General features: G+C 43.9%; 1 protein-coding gene and 1 pseudogene across 3 annotated transcripts in view; one reads left to right on the forward strand and one right to left on the reverse strand.

The window, feature by feature from the left end:
• The window catches only part of MCF2 (MCF.2 cell line derived transforming sequence), a 109,957-nt gene that overhangs the window by 26,942 nt on the left and 60,422 nt on the right, over positions 1–22,593 (forward strand). For 2 of the 3 annotated variants that reach the window (XM_081793637.1, XM_081793635.1), the window contains exons 2-4: positions 1,169–1,237; positions 6,643–6,757; positions 8,523–8,613. In XM_081793637.1, coding sequence (XP_081649763.1) covers positions 1,169–1,237; positions 6,643–6,757; positions 8,523–8,613 — 275 coding nt within the window. Of the gene's footprint in view, positions 1–1,168; positions 1,238–6,642; positions 6,758–8,522; positions 8,614–12,317; positions 12,732–22,593 lie in introns of those variants that run through there. The other variant, XM_081793636.1, reaches the window with a different exon arrangement.
• Positions 2,858–4,179, reverse strand: LOC145714388 (small ribosomal subunit protein eS26-like; annotated as a pseudogene).

Raw genomic sequence — 22,593 nt, forward strand, 5'->3', positions numbered from 1 at the left:
GACCTGAGCTAAAGTCAAGAGTCGGGCGCTTAACCGACCGAGCCACTCAGGGGCCCCACAGACACATTCTTTGATGTGAGGAAACTTGTAGCATTAAACAAATAACTGTTCAGCAGTCTGGATGTGAAGGCTCACAGATGGAAATGCACGGGCCTGGGACGTAGCAGGAATCTACTTTTTTAATGACAAGACGTTTTGGGGAATTGACTGTTATGTCCTGAGAGATTGCAGATTTTTAATGGCACGCGTTTTATGAAAATGATACGTCACTGAATTTTTTTTTTTTTTTTTATGTTTTACATCGGGAGGATTTATGTGAGGGTGGGTCATTCCGTGACTGATACCCATTACGCTGTCTAGGGTGGACCCACCGAGAACTTGGGTTTCTAATTCCTTTCTAATGTGCCATCAGCCTGACACCACCATCTACTTGGTCTTTGAAGGCGCTTTGTGTCCGAGAGCCGTGGAAAACGTGGCTTCTGTAGGGGATGTGGAGCCACAGGCATTAAAACCAGCCATCCAAAATAGCCCTGTTTCATGGCCTGTTTCCTTTAAAAAGTTATCCCTGCCCATGGACCAGAGGCAGGTAGTAGGCTTTGATTTTTGGCTCCTGTAGAGTTCACTGGAAAGGGACATGAGAAATTAGCACTGAAGATCTGGGGCAACTAAAACCCACTTAGCAATGCCTGGATGTCGTTCCGCCTCTAATAATCAAAGGCAAGTTCATATGTTACCGTTTCCTGAACGCCAATAAGCTGAAAGATGCGAGAAGTGCTCTGTAATCGCTAATAAGCTTTGCAGAATGAAAGGGATTATCATTATCAGAAGTAGAAGACCGTCCGCTACGGTGTCTCTGTGTGACAGCCTACCCTTTAAACAAATCGGGACGTCCTGGAGCTGGGACCTTGGCCCCTGGCTTTCTGGTGAGGGAGAGTAGCTTATGCCCTAGGTGTAGACTCTGAGAACCGGGACACTGGTCCCGCTTCCCCAGCGATATTTTCAAGAGTGCGATTTCCTTGCGGTGTAGCCCAGAGGAGTAGAGGGGGAAGGGCAGCGGTGTGTGTGCGGGGCCCCCGGGGTTCTTTTCGGCATGATGAGAAATCGTGCGGATGCTTCCGGCCGAGCTCCAACACGCGTGTCATCCCTCTCCCTTTCTCGTTTGTCATAGAAACCCAGCTGCTGCTCCGTGTGAAGGACATCAGTCATTTCTTAATGCAAGATATCGCCTTCTTGTCCGGTAAGCAGACTTTTCGTGTGTTTAGACTAGAACAGTGTATGAATTTCTTTTTGTAAATTATGTATTTCCTCACTCTCTAACGCGTGTCGGTTTTTTTTTTTTAATTAATTCATTTATTTTGAGAGACCGAGAGCGAGCGGGGGAGGGGCAGAGAGAGAATCCCAAGCAGGCTCCTCGTTGTCAGTGCAGAGCCCAGCGTGGGGCCCGAACCCACGAACTGTGAGATCGTGACCTGTGCCAAAATCAACAGTTGGATGCCCAACCGGGTGAGCCACCTAGGCGCCCCAGATGAACGAATTTCTTAGCAAAACGAGTGTGGTCACCCGTTTATTATATAAGTAGCCGCACACATAGGTGCACGCGGAGTTTGGGAAGCACTGTTTGTTTTTTTGTTTTTTTTTAACTTTTTATGTATTTAAGTAATCTCTGCACACGACGTGGGGCTCAACATGACCCTGAGATCGAGAGTTGCTTGCTGAGAGGCACTATTTTAATGAACGTTTATGCATTATGCACATGGTTGCTAAACAAATAGACGTTTACAGAATAGAGGTTTTAAGTGTGTTTCGATTCGTGACGAAAACAATCTTGCTACCCTCGTACGTTTGCCTTTCAGACACGCCTTTGGAAATCTGTGATAGGTGCAAGCAGAATTCTGAGAGAGAGGGTGGTAACTGAGGTGACTTCCTGGAGATTTTCTCTTCTGCCATAGCTCTGATTATTTAAAAAAAAATTTTTAATGTTTACTTATTTTAGAGAGAGAGAGACAGACTGCGAGTGGGAGAGGAGCAGAGAGAGGGAGACACAGAATTGAAGCAGGTTCCAGGCTCTGAGCTGTCAGCCCAGAGCCTGACGCGGGGCTCGAACTCACGAACCGAGCCGTGAGATCATGACCTGAGCCAGAGTCGGATGCTTAACCGACGGAGCCACCCAGGCACCCCTCTGATTATTTAAATGTTTCTTACAAATGCCATCAAGTGACCCTAATTAAGCAGCTTGTACTAAGTTATTTTTTTTAGAGTTCCACTTACGAGAAAGTTTTACTTTTCACATATATGTTCTATGCCTTGGTGTATGCATATGCATTTGTACGTAGTTTTGAAAAATTGTGATAAAATACTCATAACGTAAAATTGACCACCTTAACCATTTTTTTAAAAATTTTTTTTTTTAACGTTTATTTATTTTTGAAACAGAGAGAGACAGAGCATGAACAGGGGAGGAGCAGAGAGAGAGACACAGTATCCAAAACAGGCTCCAGGCTCTGAGCTGTCAGCACAGAGCCCGACGCGGGGCTCGAACTCACGGACCGTGAGATCATGACCTGAGCCGAAGTCGGACGCTTAACCGACCGAGCCACCCAGGCGCCCCCTTAACCATTTTTTAAAAAGTATAATCTCCATTTGGGGCGCCTGGCTGGCTCAGTGGGTTAAGCATGTGACTCTTGGTTTCCACTGATACCATAATCTCACAGTTTGTGAGGTCGAGCCCCGTGTCGGGCTCTGTGCTGACGGCATGGAGCCTGCTTGGGATTCTTTCCCTCTCTCTACCCTTCTCCTGCTCTCTCTCGCTCCCTCTCTCAAAAGAAAGAAACATTCAAAGAAAGTATAATCTCCCATTTTATCTTTTTCCAGAGAACAGTTTTTCTTCGGTCCTCAAGGTCTTAGCTCCTGACATGGGTTTTGGTCGAGGTCGTGGGGCAGCACCCACGGGTCTAGATCGGGGTGGGGGTGTTCGGTCCTTCGGGGCTTCACGAGAGCGATTCCGGACTACCTTGCGTAGTAATGTAGTCTCATACACGGCTTGGGAAGCACATAGGCATTGAAGACACTACCTTGGGAAATGTCCCTGATGGCAGTGGCCTCTACTGTGGTCTGAATACCAAAATTCTTCTTCTTCTTCCTTTTTTTAAGATTGTATTCATTTTCTTAAAAGTAGGCTTCATGCCCAGCATGGAGTCCGATATGGGGCTTGAACTCATGACTCTGAAATCAAGAGTCACATGTTCTACTGAGTGAGCCAGCCAGGTACCTCTTGAATAATTAACTTTTTTTTTTTAAGTTTTATTTAACTATTCTCTACACCCCACGTGGGGCTCAAACTCATCACCCCGAGATAAGAGTCACCTGCTCTTCTGACTGAGCCATCCAGGACCCCCTCACCCCCCCACCCCGAATAACAAACTTATTTATTTTTTTTAATGTTTATTTATTTTTGAGACAGAGCATGAACAGGGGAGGGTCAGAGAGAGAGGGGAGACACAGAATCTGAAACAGGCTCCAGGCTCTGAGCTGTCGGTACAGAGCCCGACAACACGGGGCTCGAACTCACAGACCGTGAGATCGTGACCTGAGCCGAATTCGGAAGCTCAACTGACTGAGCCACCCAGGTGCCCCCGGAATAACGAACTTCTTAATGGCCTTGTCCTTGGGCATGCAATGAGTGCGGTTGCTACAGCAAATAGGCTGCATGTGGCCGTGGCCCTTTGTGTCATGACCCTTATTCCTTCTCTTCTTGGTTATCTTGGAAGTGAGGACCCGAGAGCACCATCTTAACCCTTTTTTATTAAATATGTATTTTTTGAGAGAGAGAGAGAGAGAGAGAGCGCGTGCATGAGCAGGGAGGGGCCGAGAGAGAGACGGATAGAGAGGATCCGAAGCAGACTCTGTGCTGACAACAGAGAGACCAATGTGGGGCTTGAACTCACGAACCGCGATATCATGACCTGAGCTGACGTCGGACGCTTAACCGACTAAGCTACCCGGGCGCCCCATTAACCGTTTTTAAATGTATAGTTTGGTGGCATTAAGTATGTTCACGTCGTTGTGCAGCCATCCCTGCAGTCCATCACCAGAACTCTTGATCTTGGAAAACCGAACCTCTGTACCCACTAAAAAATAACTCCCTGTCCCCTTCTCCCCCCGGCCCCTGGCTACCACCATTTTGCTTTCTGTCTCTGGGTATTTGACTACTCTAGGTTCCTCATATAAGTGGAATCATACAGGATTTGTCTTTTTTGTGGCTGGCTTCTTTCACTTGGCATGATAGCCTCAAGGTCCATCCAAGTTGTATATGTCAGTATATGTCAGAATTTCCTCCCTTTTTAAAGACTGAATAATATTCTGGGGCATCTGTGTGGCTCAGTTGGTTAAGCGTCTGACTCTTGATTTCAGCTCAGGTCATGATCTCTCTCTGTCTCTGTCTCTGTCTCTCTTTCTCAAAAATAAACATGGAGGGGGGAGCCTAGATGGCTCAGTCAGTTAAACAGCCGACTTTGGCTCAGGCCGTGATCTCACGGTTTAGGAGTTCGAGCCCCACATAGGGCTCGCTGCTGTCAGCGCAGGGCCGGTTTTGGATCCTCTCTCTCTCCCTCTCTCTCTGCCCCTTCCCTGCTCACACGCTCTATCAAAAATAAATAAGCATTAAAAAAAAAAGATTGCTGTTTAAGTATACTGTATCCTTGCAAATTTCCTGTCTAGTTGTTCTGTCAGTTGTTGAGAGAGGGGTGGTGAAATTTTTTGGCTCAAGTTGTGGATTTGTCGGTTTCTCCTTGTAGCTGTATTAGTTTTTGTTTTATGTATCTTGAAGCTCTGTTATCAGGTACATACGCATTTAGGATTATTATGTTCTTTTGATGAATTTACCACTGTTTGATTATCAAATGATTTTCTTTTCTTTTTAAAGTCTGTTTGTTTATTTTGAAAGAGTGTGCACAAAAGAACGGAGGAAGAGCAGAGACAGGGAGAGAGAGAGAATCCCAAGCGGGCTCCATGCTGAGTGTGAGGGACCCAATAAAGCCATCTAATTTTAGACAAAATAGATTTCGGAGTCAGGAATATTACTAGATATTAAGAAAATCATTTGAGGGGCGCCTGGGTGGTTCAGTCGGTTAAGCATCTGACTCTTGATTTCAGTTTAGGTCATGATCTCACGAACTGTGAGATTGAGCCCTGACTCAGGCTCTGTGCTGACAGCGTGGAGCCGGCTTGGAATTCTCTCTGTCTCTCCCCTGCTTTCTCTCTCTCTCTCTCTCAAAATAAATAAGTAAACTCCAAAAAAAAGAAATTAAATTAAAAATAAAGTGTGTTTCTTGTAGGTAGTGTATAATTGGGTCTTGATTTTTTTTTTAATCCAACTTGATCATCTCTAACTTTGAACTGGGATGTCAAGATTAGTTTCATTTAATGTGATTATTCATATAGCTGGGTTTAAATCTACTATTTTACTATTCGTTTTCTACTCGTCCCATTAGTTCTTTGGTTTTTTTCACTCCATTTTTGCTTTCTTTTGCATTAAGTATTTTTACTCCATTTTCTCTCCTTTGCCATCATCATAGTTTTTTAAAAGTTTATTTATTTTTTTAAGTAATCTCTACACCCAACGTGAGGGTTGAACTCACAACCCTGAGATCAAGAATCGCATGCTCTTCCAACTGGGCCAGCCAGGAGCCTTGCCCTTGTCATATTTTTATTGCGCATTGAATTTTTTTTATATCCTGATATCTTTATTCACTTGAATTCAGCCAAATAAGAATTACAACTAAACTTCTCAAAAAATTTCCATTAGCAAGCTAACTTTGAAGGCCACCCTATAACTTTCCTCCTAAAAGAATCCTTCAACTTCCATTTAGCACTAAGTATTTATTGAGCACCTACTCTGTGCCCAGCTGTTGGGCAGGCTGTAGAGTAGGACCTTAAACATGTGTAAGGCTCATCCCTGCACTTAGATGGCTTTCATTCTGAATGTTCCATAGTTTCCGAGCTATGGGGAGGGCTCTGGGGTAGGGTGCGCACTGAATTTTAACTCACAAAGAATTTATGGTCTTTGCTGTTTCTTTGCATTCATCAGTAAGAGTTCTATACCATTGTCGCCGTTACTGCTTATGTTGTTTCTTCCACAAATCCATTTGAACATTGCTTATTTCCTGTAGTTTATATCCTGTGTTCTTTCAGGCTCACCATAGCTGTAAGTGGTTGACTCTATCAAGGTTTCCATTTCCTGTCAGGCTGTCAGTCACCAGTTGGGATTTAGGCCCTTAGCATTGGTATGGAAACAGTTATTCCCCAATACTCTTGGCTGTCCAATATGAGGGCTCAGCTGTGGTTTCAACTACATTTATTACATGCATTCTATGAAAATTTCTTCGGACTCTAATCACTCCTTTTGCCTTCTCTCTCTTGCTCCCTCTTCTTTCTTGCATTGTTTTCATGTAGAACTACTTGGCTGCTTCTTAAACTTTGGAGCGTGTTGCCATTTTGATTTATGTGGAGACCATCATCCTTATATAAGTTACATTGGCCCCAAACTGTCTTCTAACCGCCCCTTTCGAATCCTCTTCCTTGTATTGTTGTCACATGAATTGTTAATTCGGCTGATTTTTTTTTTTTTTTTTCATACTGTTTTAGGTGGCCGGGGAAAGGATAATGCTTGGATCATTACTTTTCCAGAAAATTGTAATTTCAGATGTATACCGGAAGAAGTGATAGCGAAAGCGTTGACTTACTTGACATCTATTGCAAGGTATGGCGTCTCGTTACATTTTTTTCAGTTTGTTATGAATCAGGTACCCATTTGAATGTAACAGGAAAATGCCTTTGTAGTGTGGCTGTAATTATTATTGTAAGTGGATTATAAGACTCACCTTCAGAGGAGATAAGAAAGAAAACGTGTAAGGGGAAGCGGACAGCCACCTAAATTGGTAAAAAAAGATTGTACCGAGGATCTAGGAAAACAAAATTGGGAGTCTAGAAATAATTGTCCTCGTGAAGAAAAGCATACGTTGAAAACGATGATCAAACTTAAAGCCTTCGATTTGTCTAAAAGGAAATCTTCCTAGCCAAGAGTGAGGGTAAGTTTCCAAAGCTTCCTGAAAGATTGTATTTAGGTTGAAAACAAATTTTTATTTATTTTTTTGAAAGTTTATTTATGTACTTTGAGAGAAAGAGAGAGAGAGAGAATCCCAAGCAGGTTCAGTGCTGTCAGCACAGAGTTGGATGCGGGGCTTGAACTCATGAACTGTGAGATTATGACCCGAGCTGAAGTCGAGTCGGACACTTAACCGACTGAGCCACCCAGGTGCCCCCAAAACAGATTTTGTTTGTTTGTTTGTTTATTTAAATGTGAAATTTATTGTCAAGTTGGTTTCCATACAACACCCAGTGCTCGTCCCAACAGGTGCCCTCCTCCATGCCCGTCACCCACTTTCCCCCAAAAACAGATTTTTAAAGGAAACATTTTCCACTTATTAACCCTGAAGACTAAGAGGGCACAAGTCTACAATGGTAAAAATATGAAGAGTCTCATGAACGACAGTCAAAATCACAGAAAACTAAATTTATAGTGCACCCCTTAAAGCCTAAAAGTGGTCTTTTTAGGGCAAATAAAACATTCGTTAAACTTCCTCCTCTAAAGGCACAGACAGGATAGAAACCTGTACTTAACAGTGTTTTTCTGAGTGAGTGAATGGATGGATGGATGGATGGATCATGGGCTCTTGATGGATTGCCATGAAAAGTTAAATCTGATGTAATGAAGGACAGCTGTCTATAAAGTTTTCCCACACCCAGGATTGCACTATGCCAAATTTATCCTAGTGGCCTATTTGCATTATGCTATCCCTTGACTATTTAAAAGAATGACATTAGGGGCGCCTGGGTGGCTCAGTCGGTTAAGCGGCCAACTTTGGCTCAGGTCATAATCTCACAGTCCGTGAGTTCGAGCCCCGCGTCGGGCTCTGTGCTGACAGCTCAGAGCCTGGAGCCTGTTTCGGATTCTGTGTCTCCCTCTCTCTGACCCTCCCCCGTTCATGCTCTGTCTCTCTCTGTCTCAAAAATAAACGTTAAAAAAAAAAAAAAATTAAAAAAAACCTTTTAAAAAAAAAAAAATAAAAAAATAAAAGAATGACATTAGGGGCACCTGGGTGGCTTAGTCGATTAAGCATCTGACTCTTGATTTTGGCTCAGGTCATAATCTCACGGTTTGTGGGATTGAGCCTTGCACTGGGCTCTGTGCTTGATAGTACGTTCTCTCTCTCTTTCAAAATAAACCTAAAAAAAAAAAAAAAAAAAGAATGACTTTAGTGCCGAAAAAGAAATTTTCAATATTGAGTGGTGGAACACGGAATTAAACTGGTTTTCCCATGTAGCGCTTTGTGATAGCTTTCCCAATCCAAATAAATTTATCTTTAGCTGAGACAGCAAATGTAAATGAAACAGTCAGAATTAAGGACATACCTAGCAAATTTGGGTAGTTACTAAGCAAAACATGATTTCTTCTTATCTTGCAGGCAAAATGGATCTGACTCCCGGTTTACCATTATTCTTGATCGAAGATTGGATACTTGGTCTTCTCTCAAAATTTCTCTTCAGAAAATCTCAGTAAGTACTGGGGCGCCTGGTTGGCTCGGTTGAGCGTCCGACTGTGGCTCAGGTCGTGATCTCACAGTTTGTGAGTTTGAGCCCCACGTTGGGCTCTGTGCTGACAGCTCGGAGCCTGGAGCCTGCTTCAGATTCTGTGTCTCCTTCTTTCTCTGCCCCTCCGCCGCTTGCACTCTGTCTCTGTCTCTGTCTCTGTCTCTCTCTCTCTCAAAAATAAATAAACATTAAAAAATTAAAAAAAAAAACCTCAGTAAGTACCAATGCATTCTGCAGATACTTTTTTTTTTTTAAATGTTTTATTCATTTTTGAGAGCGAGCACGAGCGGGAGAGGGGCAGAGAGAGAAGGGGACAGAAGATCTGAAGTGGGCTCTGTGCTGACAACGGCGAGCCCGACTCGGGGCTTGAGCTCACCACCTTGAGATCACAGCCTGAGCCGATATTCAAGAGTCAGATCCTTAACCTGCTGAGCCCCCCAGGTGCTCCCACTTTTTAACATTTTGATGTGTGTCTTTCAAGACATTTCCTCCCCTGGGATAGAGTAGGGCAGTGACTCAACAGTAATAGAACTTAGCTCCCCTGTTGGATTCTAGCCCCTAGCTTCCCAAGACCCGGATGGAGAAAACAGTTTCCCTAAGAGAAAAACATGAGAGCTGCAGTCTTGCTCACAGCCTGGGTGATCTTTCACATTACTAGGCTCACGTGGATGCGGTGGCATTGTCAGACCCTTCTTCATAGAAGAGGAGGGCAGTGTGGGACCCGTAGACTACCTAGCTGGCAAGATTGGGGCTGTCTGTAGAAGTACCATGCGGTTAACTTCCTCTATCAGACCAGAGTAGCTGGGAATCAATGTGTGTGTGTGTGTGTGTGTGTGTGTGTGTGTGTGTGTGTGTGTGTGTGTATTTAATGTTTATTATTGAGAGACCGAGCATGAGTGGGGGAGGGGCAGAGACAGAGGGAGACCCAGAATCCCAAGCAGGCTCCACGCTCGGAGCACAGAGCCCAACACGGGGCTGGATCCCACGAACCGCGAGATCGTGACCTGAGCCGGAGTCGGATGCTCCAGCTGACTGAGCCCCCCAGGCGCCCCCAATACATTCTTTTCTTTGAGAGTCCAGCATCATCCATCATCAGAAATCTTCGTCTCCCCACTGACATGGGAGGCCACTCTCACCGGAGGAAGTTGATTTAGTGGCGAAGGCAAGCCAGAGATCTAAGTTGTTGGACTTCTTGACCGGCGTACCTTTTCCTGCGCTAGCCTAGCCAAAGAGCGTAAGAAATCTACCGGCACTCACATGGTAAAATGCATGAGATTCTGTTCATACCCAGCTTGAATGATTCTTCATCTTGAGCCAATCAGCCAAGTGGGTTTTTTTTTGTTTGTTTCTTTAACAGAAGTGTTTAACTATAAGCAATGGAGAGAAGAATACCAAATTCATACATGTGACTGAAATAAAATAGCAAAGCCTTGACTTCATGTAATATATTTTTGCTTTTTCAAGTGTTCACATTTATTAAGTAATGGTCATTCTGTTTCCTAAGTACTGCAGGCAGGTATCATTATAATTGTCTCATAGCTGAGGGAATTACGTCGATATACACACTCAGAAAAGGTTTTGTGTGAAATCCAAGGTCAAATATCTAAGTAACTAAAAGAGGCGGAGCAAGAATTGAATTGTCATGAACTTCAGTTGTTGCACTTTCCACCTGCTGCTTTCTATCATTTTCCAGATGACTTGTGGATAGACCAAAAAAAAAAAAATGTTTAATTTTTTTAATGTGTATTTTTGAGAGACAGAGAGACAGCGCGACGGGGGGGGGGAGGGGCAGAGACAGAAGGAGACACCGAATCCGAAGTAGGTTCCAGGCTCCGAGCTGACAGCACAGAGCCCCACTCTGGGCTTGAACCCATGAACTGTGAGATCATGACATGAGCCGAAGTCGGACACTTAACCGACAGAGCCACCCAGGTGCCCCTTAAGTGTTTTTTGTTTTTTGGGTTTTTTTTGAAAGGTAAAATTCCTTCGGAGAGCATAAATCTGCCTGGTGTATACTATTGAGCCGTGTCAATGGGGCAAAGTCAAGTCAAAGCTGTTGACCTTGCTCTGGCCTTTTAGGATCTGTCCTTGCGCTTGTTGACGAGATTTCAGTTTACAATTCTTTTCTACTTAATATAGCACTTGTTACAATAAAACACTTTTTATTACCCAGCCCAGCTTTTTTCTTTTGGCCAAAACAATCTGCTTGATTAAATTAATTTTCGTTGAGTGACCGTTTGGCACATAGCATCAGTTTTTTAAGGTTTTATTTTTATTAATCAAATAGGCCACTTGGAACAGAGGGTTGTTTTTTGTTTTTTGTTTTTTTTTTCTAAAAGAGAAATATCAGATTTGGTCTTCATGCTGTTGGTTGCAAGTCAATGGAGCAGAAATGACTTGTTTCTTGGGAGGTGTAGCTCCCCTTTCTGCTTTTCTAGGGACGATCTTTCAGTGGGGAAGTGTGAACCCTGTTCAGCACAGACCTTGGCACGCAGGGTTCCTTCATTCTCTTTACTGCCAAAGTGATGGCGCTGGGCAAGATTGGGAGCCCAGGTGATGAAGACGTATAACCAGCTATAGATTACCTTAGGTGTTGTTTCTTTTTAACAGGTTAAATGTTTCTGCTTGTGGTATAGTTTCTACACCCATACTCAAGAGCACATTCATTACAGGGGTGCTTGGGTGGCTCAGTCGGTTAAGCTTCCAGCTCTTGATTTAGGCTCAGGTTGTGATCTCATGATTTGTGAGATCGAGCCCCACGTCGGGGTCTGCACTGACAGCACAGAGCCTGCTTGGGATTTTGTGTCTCCCTGTCTCTGCCCCTCCCTCCCTCTCTCTCTCTCTCTCTCTCAAAAATATTTTTTTTAATGTTTATTTTTGAGAGAGAGAGAGAGACACAGAGCGTGAGTGGGGGAGGGACAGAGAGAGAGGGAGACACAGAATCTGAAGCAGGCTCCGGGCTCTGAGCTGTCAGCACAGAGCCTGATGCGGGGCTCGAACTCACGAACTGTGAGATCGTGACTTGAGCCAAAGTCGCACTGAGGCACCCAAGTGTCCCTGTCAAAAATAAATAAGTAAACATTTTTTAAAAACCCAGCACGTTAATTACATCCCAACCATTAGTAGCCATTGGGCACTGTTTGCATTAAAGATAAATACTGAATACAAGCTAATTTCGAGAGCAAAAGTTGGATTCAGCAAAAAGGATTTCTGGCGAAAATTGCCACTGAAAAGATAAGGTGTAACTGTCTTTGGTATGTTACCTTAAACATCTATGAAATAATTACACAACTCAATTTGAAGACCTTAATTTGTAAATTCCAAAATAAACTGCAGTCAGGTTATACTTTTTAATGATGGGAAACAAGATTATTTTCAGTTTGTACAATTGGGGGAAATGTCAGTCTGGGAGAGAAGCCTATCCATTATTAGAAAGTTTGTGTGTTCTTTCTAGATTATCATCAAGACAACATTCCACCAACCGGTAACCTGTCACAAGGCTTAAACTCAGAATAGCATTTAACCATAACAACAACAACAACAACAAACCTGGAGTGAATTTTCAGTTACGGATCAGGGTAGGACAAGAATAAGGGTATCCGTTAATACTACCTTCACAGAGATTCTCAGCATTCCACCTTAAAAATCAAACTGCGTAGAGGAGAAAGCCAGTCCCATCAAGCCCCTAGGAGAGAGTCATTTTTTTTTTCCCCCTTTCTCCACTCTCAGGACATGCCTCATCTTCAGCAGTCCGGCAGGAGCTAATCCATGAGGTTCAATCTGGCTAAGTAATTGGGGGAATGTGTCAACTCTGAATTACAATGAGCAGCCGGGAAGGCTCGTCAGCTGACTAATCAGGAAGAGTGGGTGTTTTTGCTGTGCTGCCACGCTGGTAATGGAAGCAGCTACGGTAGCTTTGTTTGATAGAGATTTTTGGCTGCCGTTTTTAAATACTACCCAAGAAGCAGCTCATATTTCATCCGTGTTGCACTGACAACTGGAAAAGAAGAGTGTTATTGTGTATAGGCGAGATGGCAGAGGCAACTCCCCCGAGAGGCAAGATGAGGTTCAGAAGGAATGCGGTAAGGGCTCTGCCTGCGGTCCTGGAAAGCCTATATTCCCAAGTTCAAGTGCAGGGATGCTGCGGCATGGTGCTATAGCACAAACTGCTGCCGAATGAGGCTTTTAAAGGACAGATGGAGAGAGAATGGAGACTTGTGTTTGCATGAATTGCATTGATGCGATCACTGTGATCTTGACATAGGGAAACATAAAGGAGTCAAGGAGGTTGAATGCAATTTCAAAATCTAAATGTGATCAAGTTTATGAGGAAACATCGTCAGGCGTGTTATTTGTCGAAGGCCATGTGAGCAGTTTTGAATCGTTTGGCAGAGTAGCTTTAAATCGCGAGTTAAGATAATATCTAACAAAAGGATGCATCCTTTCACCATGGTCAAGTAGAGTGTGATATCATGGACAGGTCTGGAGCTGACTTCATCAGCGTTTGAAAAGGCAGCCCTTCCTGGGTGTTACTTACTGTTCCAGTGAAAAATTTTAAAAGTCTGATGACTTGAAATCTTTCTGATTGCAATTGTCTTCCAAATTCAAACTTTAAAGATGCAGAATTCTAGCCTGTTGACAACTTTTTTTTTTTTAAGGGAAAGAAGTGACTTGATTTTTATTATAGACTAGAATTTAGAAATCTCTCCATTCAATAGGTTTCAAACACTTTTCTAAGTAAATTTTTCCCTTCATTGGTTCACTTGTGTACTAAATTCCCAGCAAATTTCTTAAGTGACGTTTAGATGTATTTTGGGGGTGTGTGAAATAACACTAATTTAATATCTGGTCATCAACAAGGTTTTAAATGTCACTCTTTTTCTTTGAAAAGTTAATGTTATCGATGTTAGGATTTAAAATACAATCCTTGCTCGTTGAAAAAAATCAAGACAACACACACAAACATGAGAAAGTAAAAATCAGCCTTAGGAAAAAAAAAAAAATGACATCTGGAATCAAAAGTAAGATAAGGAAACTAAACCAGTAAGAGTTTTATTGTGGTTGAAGGAGTGTTAACTTCAATGGGTGAGTAAATGCTTTATTTTCTACTCAAGGTCTTGGCACAGAATGATGTAGTTTAAACTATAGTTTAGGTTATGAATCTTTCTATTTCGACAAAATTGTGTATCTTTAGCTCTACACATGATTTTGTACTTTGGGAATAAATAGTTTCAGACCCGACAATTTGTAGTGTGCAAGAAATGCCTTTGTACGTGCTTCGTGGCATTGGGGGCAGCTGGCATCAGTACTTTTGTTATCAAAAGTAACTGGCTTAAGCTTCCGGAAAGTTCCCGATTCCTTTATGTACACAGATATTTTGTCGGCGACAAATTTAGTTTCGTGTATACGCACCTACGTTAATAGACACACAAGTGAATTCAGGACACGTGCACTCATTGAATACATATACCTAGTAGTAGGCCAATAGACTACTGCGTTACACACAATATAGGTTTCGCCAAGGTAACTATGGCGTGACTGTTGCACTGAAAGAGCTCTCAATCTATTTCGAGAAGGGAGGACATGTTCATAACTAACTCTTACCAAAGAACTTCCAGGTGGATGGCTTCATGAAGGAAATGAATATTGGTTTGGACCTTAAGCAAGAATGTAGGTTTCTATTACCTTTCTTTGTTTCTCTCCTCCATTCTTCTCTTAAATGAATTCTTTCAAGTGGCCCCTAGGGATCAATGTCTTGAAATGCAATTTATTGGATTAAGTCGGAAGCCCAGAACTCTAGTGGAAGTCGCATTTGTTCTGTTTACATGGGTTGGCTTGACCAGGGCAAAAAATGTGAAACTCACCGGTGACACAGCGGTTTGACCTTGCAGGATCTCTGGAGTTGGGCTGATTTTGGAGACTGTGATATAAGTAGCACCTGAGAGGATGGGACAGTGGATTTAAAGTCCAGAGAGAAGATTGAATGGGTTACTTGGTGGAAATTGCAATGACTGTGGCCAAGTGGGAGGGAGGGCATGATAACAGATAAGTGACGAGAAGGACAGACGTCAAGGAAGGACCGTTGCCCACGACTCTTCTGCCCCTGAGGTCATGTGGCAAGTTACTTGGAGGTCTGCAGAGTCACTCCTACTTTCTGTACTCTGTAAGGGCGCGGTCTGGGAGAACAGTGTGGAATTCGTTCACGACGCTGGAAATTCTGCTCTGTACCTGAAGTCATGAAATTGTCCTCGGTGTATTCTGAAGAGGTAGTTCGGACCGTGTCAAGGTCAATCACATGGCCACGCCTGAGCGTTCTATTCTGTTAGGCTATTGGATTAGAGCAGTCTCTGTTCAATGGGCTCCATGATGCCAGATTCTTTCCCCCAGTTTCTTTTGACCATTAATATTTGTCCCATTCTGTTAGATGTTCGGGTCAAGTGATTCCTGAACGCCAGGCAGCAAGTGTCAGTGTGCATTCAGCCTGTGTAACACTGAAAAGTGTTCTGTGTCTTAGAAAGAGCTCTCCCTGAGGATTCAGGTAGGCCTGGGTGCCCCTGCTCACTGGCTGAACCCTGGACAAGTTACTGCACTGCTCTGTGCTTCGGTTTGTGCATCCGAAAAAGGCCGTAAAAGCTACTCGACCGCAGTGTTATGGGGGTTCACTAGGTAATGTGTGTACCAAGCCTCGCACATCTGTAATAGGCTTTCAGCCAAAGGTTTCGTCTTAGTGTTACTGCGTTGCTTTGCCTTAGAGATTAAAAAACGGAGAAAGTCTGTAGGAATAGAAGTTGTTTTATTGTAATGTAACCAAACTTCTGCGATGTATAACGCACTTTAAACATTTTTTTTCCCAAGTTTATTTAAGAGAGGGAGAAAGAGAGCAAGCACCAGGGGGGTAGGGGCAGAGAGGAGAGAGAGAGAGAGAGAGAGAGAGAGAGAGAGAGAGAGAGAATCCCAAGCAGGCTCTGCACTGTCATCGTGGAGCCCTACACGGGGCTCGAGCCCACAAACCGTGAGTTCATGACCTGAGCCACAATCAAGAATCAGATACTTAACCGACTGAGCCCCCCGGGCGCCCCTGAACATTTTAAAAGAAATAACTACAGAATCACAGACAAGTGTATACAGGGTGTATGAATTGCCTCTCTTTGGTACTACACAAAGGATTTAGGCGAGGTTAATTTCCAGACTTTAGGAGTGAGATGATGCGTCCAAGTGTATGCCTTTTGTTGTTCTTGCTGTCCTTACTGCTATAAGGCTATGTAGCTGTGGAATTTGAGGGTAGGCGTGAGGAGAAGGGAGTAGATCTTCTCTAGGAAGGAAAGGTGAGAGAGAGAGCGAGCTAATTCTGTGCCCATTAACCAGAAGAACCAGAGAGATCTGCTGCGGGGGCGGGGAGGGGGGGGAGGGGGGCGTGTCGCGTATAGTGACTGGAGAAATGTCGGCATGTTCATTCTACGGAGGTGCCTTTAAGCAGTCACATGTTGAAACTCCAAAAAAAAAAAAAAAAAAAAAATGCCCGCAAGAAGCTAAAAGCAATGCTGTTTCCTCTCCCATGCTGGCTTTTTTTTTTTAATAAAAATAAAAACAAAATAAAATAAGGCTGACCTTTGGCCACATCCCTTTGCTCTTTTGACAGGCTCTCAAACACGATTTATAGTTTTACAATCTGGGGTTTGTGGAGAAAATAGAAATTGTGCTTTTTCATGTTTATATAACCATAAAGATTAGGGATTCTTAAAGCAGCATACCAAAGAATTTAGAAATGTAGTATCCCCAAACAGAAATGGAAAAGCTCAGTGGTCTTGGGTTATCTTTGCTGTAAGATATGTGCGTCTGATACTAGGTATGATAGGTGATATGCTGTTTGTTCATTTAAACACTAGTTTTGGGGCACCTGGGGGGGGGCTCAGTGAAACATCCGACTCTTGATTTGAGCTCCGGTCGTGATCTTGTGGTTTCTGAGTTTGAGCCCCACAGTCGGGCTCTGCACTGACAGTGTGCAGCCTCCTTGGGATTCTCTCGCTCTCTGCCCCTCCCCCGCTTGTGCGTGCTCGCTCTCTGTCTGAAAATAAAATAAACAAAAAATAAACAATAGTTTTTGTTTTTAATTTTTTTTAACGTTTTATTTATTTTTGAGACGGAGAGACAGAGCGTGAACAGGGGAGGGTCAGAGAGAGGGAGACACAGAATCTGAAACAGGCTCCAGGCTCCGAGCTGTCAGCACAGAGCCCGATGCGGGGCTTGAACTCACGGACCGCGAGATCATGACCTGAGCAGAAGTCGACCGCTTAACCGACTGAGCCACCCAGGCGCCCCTAAACAATAGTTTTAAAATGGATTATCTTGAAACTTTTAGGCAAATGTGTGCATACCGTATAGAGAAAAAGCACTCTCTCTCCCTATGTGTATGCTCATAGTCAAACATCTGCAACCTGATCTTAAATCCATATGGCCTTTCTGGTTAAAATTTCTCGAGTGCTCTGTCCCGTCGAGATTCTCCTAGCCAGCGATCACAGAGAGAGGAGCATATATTGATACCTACCCATGTTCAGATGACATGAAGCTTTAGGTCACAGGTCACAAACTGGTAGTCCAAAGATGTGTTCTGTTTAGGTCATACAGTGTTTCAACAAACTTTGAACTTGTTTCCCATCTTTAAAAATCCTGATGTTTCACACAACTCTGGATTTCTGGCTTCTTTTGAGAAATTGAAGATTTGGCAAAGCCCACCTTTCCACCTGACATTTAGCTGAAACTGACTAGTGGTGCCCCCCCCCCCCCCCCCCCCCCCATGCTCTCCAGTTCACCATAATCCCCACCATTTCCGGTGACTACTCACCATCTGGGAAGAGTGTGAGTTGCCATTTTCCACCTCCTTCAGGCTGTGTTTTGATGAAACCCTGCCTACTTCACGTGTTTCCATTCTTCCCCTAACACGTGGTAGGCATTCACATTGGTCACCTTTGTTTTGGGTTTCAGGTTTAGACTCTTGACCTTGAACCCGATCCTTGTACCATCGTTGCCACGCTTCCCCAAATTCCTCCTGTTGCTCCTTTTTCTATCCATTAGGAATTTCTCCAGAGGAAGGAAAGCTGAAATGAAAATACTCTTTTTATTTTTCAATCATAGCCTGTTTAAGAGTCAGGGGAATGTGGGGTTTTTTTTTTTAATTTTTTTAAATTTCTAATGTTTGTTTATTTTTGAGAGACAGAGAGAGACAGAGTGTGAACAGGGAAGGGGCAGAGAGAGAGGGGGACACAGAATCCGAAGCAGGCTCCAGGCTCTGAGCTGTCAGCACAGAGCCCGACGCGGGGCTCGAACCCACGGACCGTGAGATCGTGACCTGAGCCGAAGTCAGACGCTTAACCCACTGAGCCACCCAGGCGCCCCAGGTGAATCTGGGTTTTCATTCTGCCACTTACAAGCTAGAAGTTTTTGGAAAATTGCTAACCTCCCACAACCTCAGTGTATTACTTCCCTTTTGCTGCTGTAACAACTTACCACAAACTTAGCAGCTCGAAACAACACAAATGTATTCTGTTAACAGTTCTGGGATCAGAAGTCCAAAATGAGTCTCACTGGGCTAAAACAAAGGTGTTCGTAGGGCAGCGTTCCTTCTGGAAACTGGAGGAGAATCCACTTCCTTGGCTTTTCCGGGTTCTAGAACCGCCCACCTTCCTTGGCTCTCGGCCCTGCGTCCCTGCCCTGGGCTTCTCATGTCACATCTTCTCTGACTCTCCTGCCTCCCTCTTCATCTAGTAAGGATCTTTGTGATTACATTGTTCCCACTGCAAGAGTCCAGGATTATCTCCCCATCTCAAGACCCTTAACTTCCTCATGTTTATAAAGTCCCTTTTGCTTTATAAGGTAATATATTTACAAGTTCCAGGGCTTAAGATGTGGGCATCTTTGGGGAGTGATTATTCAGCCTACCACAGGCAAGTTCTCCAGTTGTGAAATAAGGATAAAAATAGAATCTAATGTATGCACTCAGCACAATATCGTAATTATGCTCATGGTGATCGTGATTCTTGTAAAAGGCTTTCAGTAAAAAGCGACATTCTCACCCATGGCCAGCTAGTCAGTCTCCTTTCCCTTACCATAAGGCCTTCAGAGGTCCCAAACATACATAAATATGTGTGTGTGTGTGTGTGTGTGTGTGTGTGTGTGTGTGTGTATTTTAAAAAGTTTTGGGGCGGGGCGCCTGGGTGGCTCAGTCGGTTGAGCGTCCGACTTCAGCTCAGGTCACGATCTCACGGACCGTGAGTTCGAGCCCCGCGTCGGGCTCTGGGCTGATGGCTCAGAGCCTGGAGCCTGCTTCCAGTTCTGTGTCTCCCTCTCTCTCTGCCCCTCCCCCGTTCATGCTCTGTCTCTCTCTGTCTCAAAAATAAATAAACGTTAAAAAAAAAAAAATTAAAAAAAAAAGTTTTGGGGCGCCTGGGTGGCTCAGTTGGTTAAGTGTCTGACTCTTGGTTTTGGTTCAGGGCATGATCTCATGGCGTGTGAGTTCGAGCCCTTGCATTGGCCTCTATGCTGACAGCGGGGAGCCTGCTTGGGATCCTCTCTCTCCTTCTCTCTCTGCCCCTCCCCCTCCTCTCAAAATAAGTAAATAAACTTTTAGAAAAAGTTTAAAAATGTTTGTGTTCGAATATAGTTGACGCACAGTGTTATGTTAGTTTCAGGTGTGCAACACAGTGATTGGATCCTTCTATAAGTTCTGTGCTCGGGGCAAGGGTAGCTACCGTCTGTTACCCTACAAGGCTGTACAATCTCATTTTCTGAATTCTTTGTGCTGCACGTATGTAAGTGTTTGCTCGAGAGAGTTATGAAACGGAGTCACTCATGCGAGGCTATGGATTTGCTGTAACTAGACAAATATGGCAAGCACCTTTTTAGGTTGGGAAAGTAAATGGGACCGGGATCAAAAACTCCAGTCTATCCGATTGGCACAGGGGATTCAATGGGTGGGAGGGATACAAACCGTATACGTGGTCTGAACTGTGTGATTTCGTTTTCTAAAAAAAATAAATAAATAACCGACCAGTCAGATGGATTTATTCCTCTAAATGGCTTTTAAATTTGAGAGTAGCTATTAGTTTAACGGAGCCCGTGTGTTCCAGAACGATCTGTGTGGTCGCGAAATAAAGATTCTCTACCTATCCCTTCATGAAAAACACTGTAAATGCAAGTATGCAGGCAATAACTGAAGTTTTCGTCCTTGATAAAATTTTTTCTTTAAAAATGCTACTTTTTGTGGGCTTTTGGCCACAAGTGAATCCCTAAACATTTTGAAAGAATTAAGGAAGGACAACGTATGGCCGAATAATCAGGAAGTTTTCCTTAAGCATGATATGATTAGAATGTAGAATTCTCTTTAGAAGGATTTTTTTTTCCAGGTGTCCATGTTTGGGGCAAACCACTTTGTCAAATATAGGCAATGACTGATTCCGTAAACGGGGGCGCCTGGCTGGCTCAGTCGGAAGAGCGTGCGACTCTCGATCTCGGGGTCGTGAGTTCAAGGCCCGTGTTGGGTGTAAGAGATCACTTAAATAAATAGAAGAAATAAATAAGTAAACGAGACAGTTAAATGAGATGGTTAAAATGTTAAAAATAATAGCTACATAACATCCCTGACTTTTAAGCAGCGGAGCACCCCCAAACCCTGCCCGAATTCGCTTCCCTGTGGATTCTATAGACCATGATTCTGCTTTTTCTCTCCTCTCTCCTTTGTTCCCTGCCATGTGATGGACCTTGGACCTAGGTGCTGGGACAACCTTGCTCTCCCTGGCGTGGCAGGCTAGAGACCGGGGCTTTTACCCCAGGCAGAGAGTTGCCAGGCTTTAAGGTGGTCAGGCTTAGGGCCACCTAGAGATTTCCTATGTGATACCAGAGACTATGGTGTTAAGGAAAGTCCGAGAGGAAAAGATGATGAGACCAGATCAACCTAGGGTCCATGAAAGAACAAAACACATTTTGCCATAAGTGTTGACAGAGGTCGGGTGCTTTCAGTTCCATTTGAAAGAAAAAAAAAAGTGGAAAGGCAGCTGGGTCAAGGCAGGAAAGTATAATGGTTTTGGGAACTTACCCGTGTGAAGAAGAAGGAGAGGCTTAACTCCTAAAGCAAATGGCATCGAAGTAGAATCTATGCTTTCTATCTAAAAATAGGCCCAGAGGGGCACCTGGGTGACTTGGTTGGTTAAGCAACTAACTTCAGCTCAGGTCATGATCTCTCGGTCTGTGAGTTCAAGCCCCGCGTCAGGCTCTGTGCTGACAGCTCGGAGCCTGGAGCCTGCTTTGGAGTCTGTGTCTCCCTCTCTGCCCTTGGCCCGCTCGCGCTCTGTGTGTGTGTCTCTCTCTCTCTCAAAAATAATAAACATCAAAAAAAAATTTAAAAATAGGTCCAGAGTTTTCCCAAGGCTCTGTCAGAGTCTCCCCTTTAAGCAAGCCTTTATCAGAGCCCTTGGGTGGCTCAGGCGGTTAAGCATCCAACTCTTGATTTCCGTTCAGGTTGGAATCCCAAGGTCGTGGGATCGAGCCCTGCATCGAGGGAGAATTGGGATTCTCTCTGCCCCTCCCCTGCACACGCACGCTCTCTCTCTCTCCCTAAGTCAATAAAAAAACTTAAAAGAACCCAATACGACAATGTATGTTAACTAACTTGAATTTAAACAAATTAAAAAAAAAAAAAGCAAGACTTTATCAATATCCTGGAAGTTTTCTACCTAAGCCTACTTGTCTTTAGATCTAAGAATGCAAGGTAAAAATTAAAGCCTATCTTCTTTTTTTTAGGGCTTAACAAAGTTCCTCTGTGTTCATTATTTAATTTAATTCTTACGATAACTATAGGAAGTACGTACCATGTTGAACATAAAATACACACTATGTACGTCATAGAGGGTGTGGTATATAGCATCGTTGGGACTCTGTCTCTGCTTCTAGTTCTATACGCATGTTAGCTGCGTGCTTTGAAGTAAGTTTTCTTCAGCAGGTTCACGGCGACCAGCAGCTCTGGAATTGCACCCTCAAAGTGTTCTTCCCTCCACACTGGTGTGAAAAATCCCAGGGCAGGACTTCATCCCACTACTAATCGCTGTGTGTATAGGAGGGCAAGGTCATGTAGGAAGATCACAGTTCTTTTTTTAAAATCTTTATTTTTGAGAGAGACACGGTGGGAGCGGGGGAGGGTGGCAGAGAGAGGGAGACACAGAATCTGAAGCAGGCTCCAGGAGGGGTGAGGGGTCTCTCTGGGGTCTCTTTGATGAGGGCACTAGTCCCCTTATGATGGCTCCGTTCTCATCACCCAGGCACCTCCCAAAGGCCTCTCCTCCTACCAGCCTCACATTGAGGGCTGGGTTTCAGCACAAACTTTGGGGGACATAACCACTTAGTACCTGAGAGAGGGGAAGAAGTCTCTCCTGAAGGGAGAGGGTAGCAGAGGCACGGCCACCTGGGGGAGTTCGGAGTTGGACAGCCAGCCCGATTTGTGTCTGTTTATGATCATTGATTAATTTATTGATTTCATTTTGACCTCTTTTCTTTCACTTATTTGTGAGTCTCCCACTCGGTCCTCTTCCCTTGCTCTGGTTCTCATGGCCACTTAACTGTTGATGCTTTATCACCGTCTCAAGTTGTATTTACGGATTTTATTTTTAAGTAACCTCTACACCCAGCATGGGGCTCAAACTCACAACCCTGACGTCAGGTGTCTCATGCTCCACCGACTAAGCTAGCCAGCCACCCCTCAAAGTGAATTTAAAATATCCCCATTTTCTTTTTTTTTTTTTTAAATTTTTTAATGTTTATTTTATTATTTTTGAGACAGAGAGAGACAGAGCATGAACGGGGGAGGGGCAGAGAGAGAGGGAGACACAGAATCGGAAGCAGGCTCCAGGCTCTGAGCCATCAGCCCAGAGCCCGACGCGGGGCTGGAACTCACGGACC

Source organism: Panthera onca, chromosome X, assembly GCF_046562875.1.
Source record: "Panthera onca isolate mPanOnc1 chromosome X, mPanOnc1 haplotype 2, whole genome shotgun sequence".
Lineage (NCBI taxonomy): Eukaryota > Metazoa > Chordata > Mammalia > Carnivora > Felidae > Panthera > Panthera onca.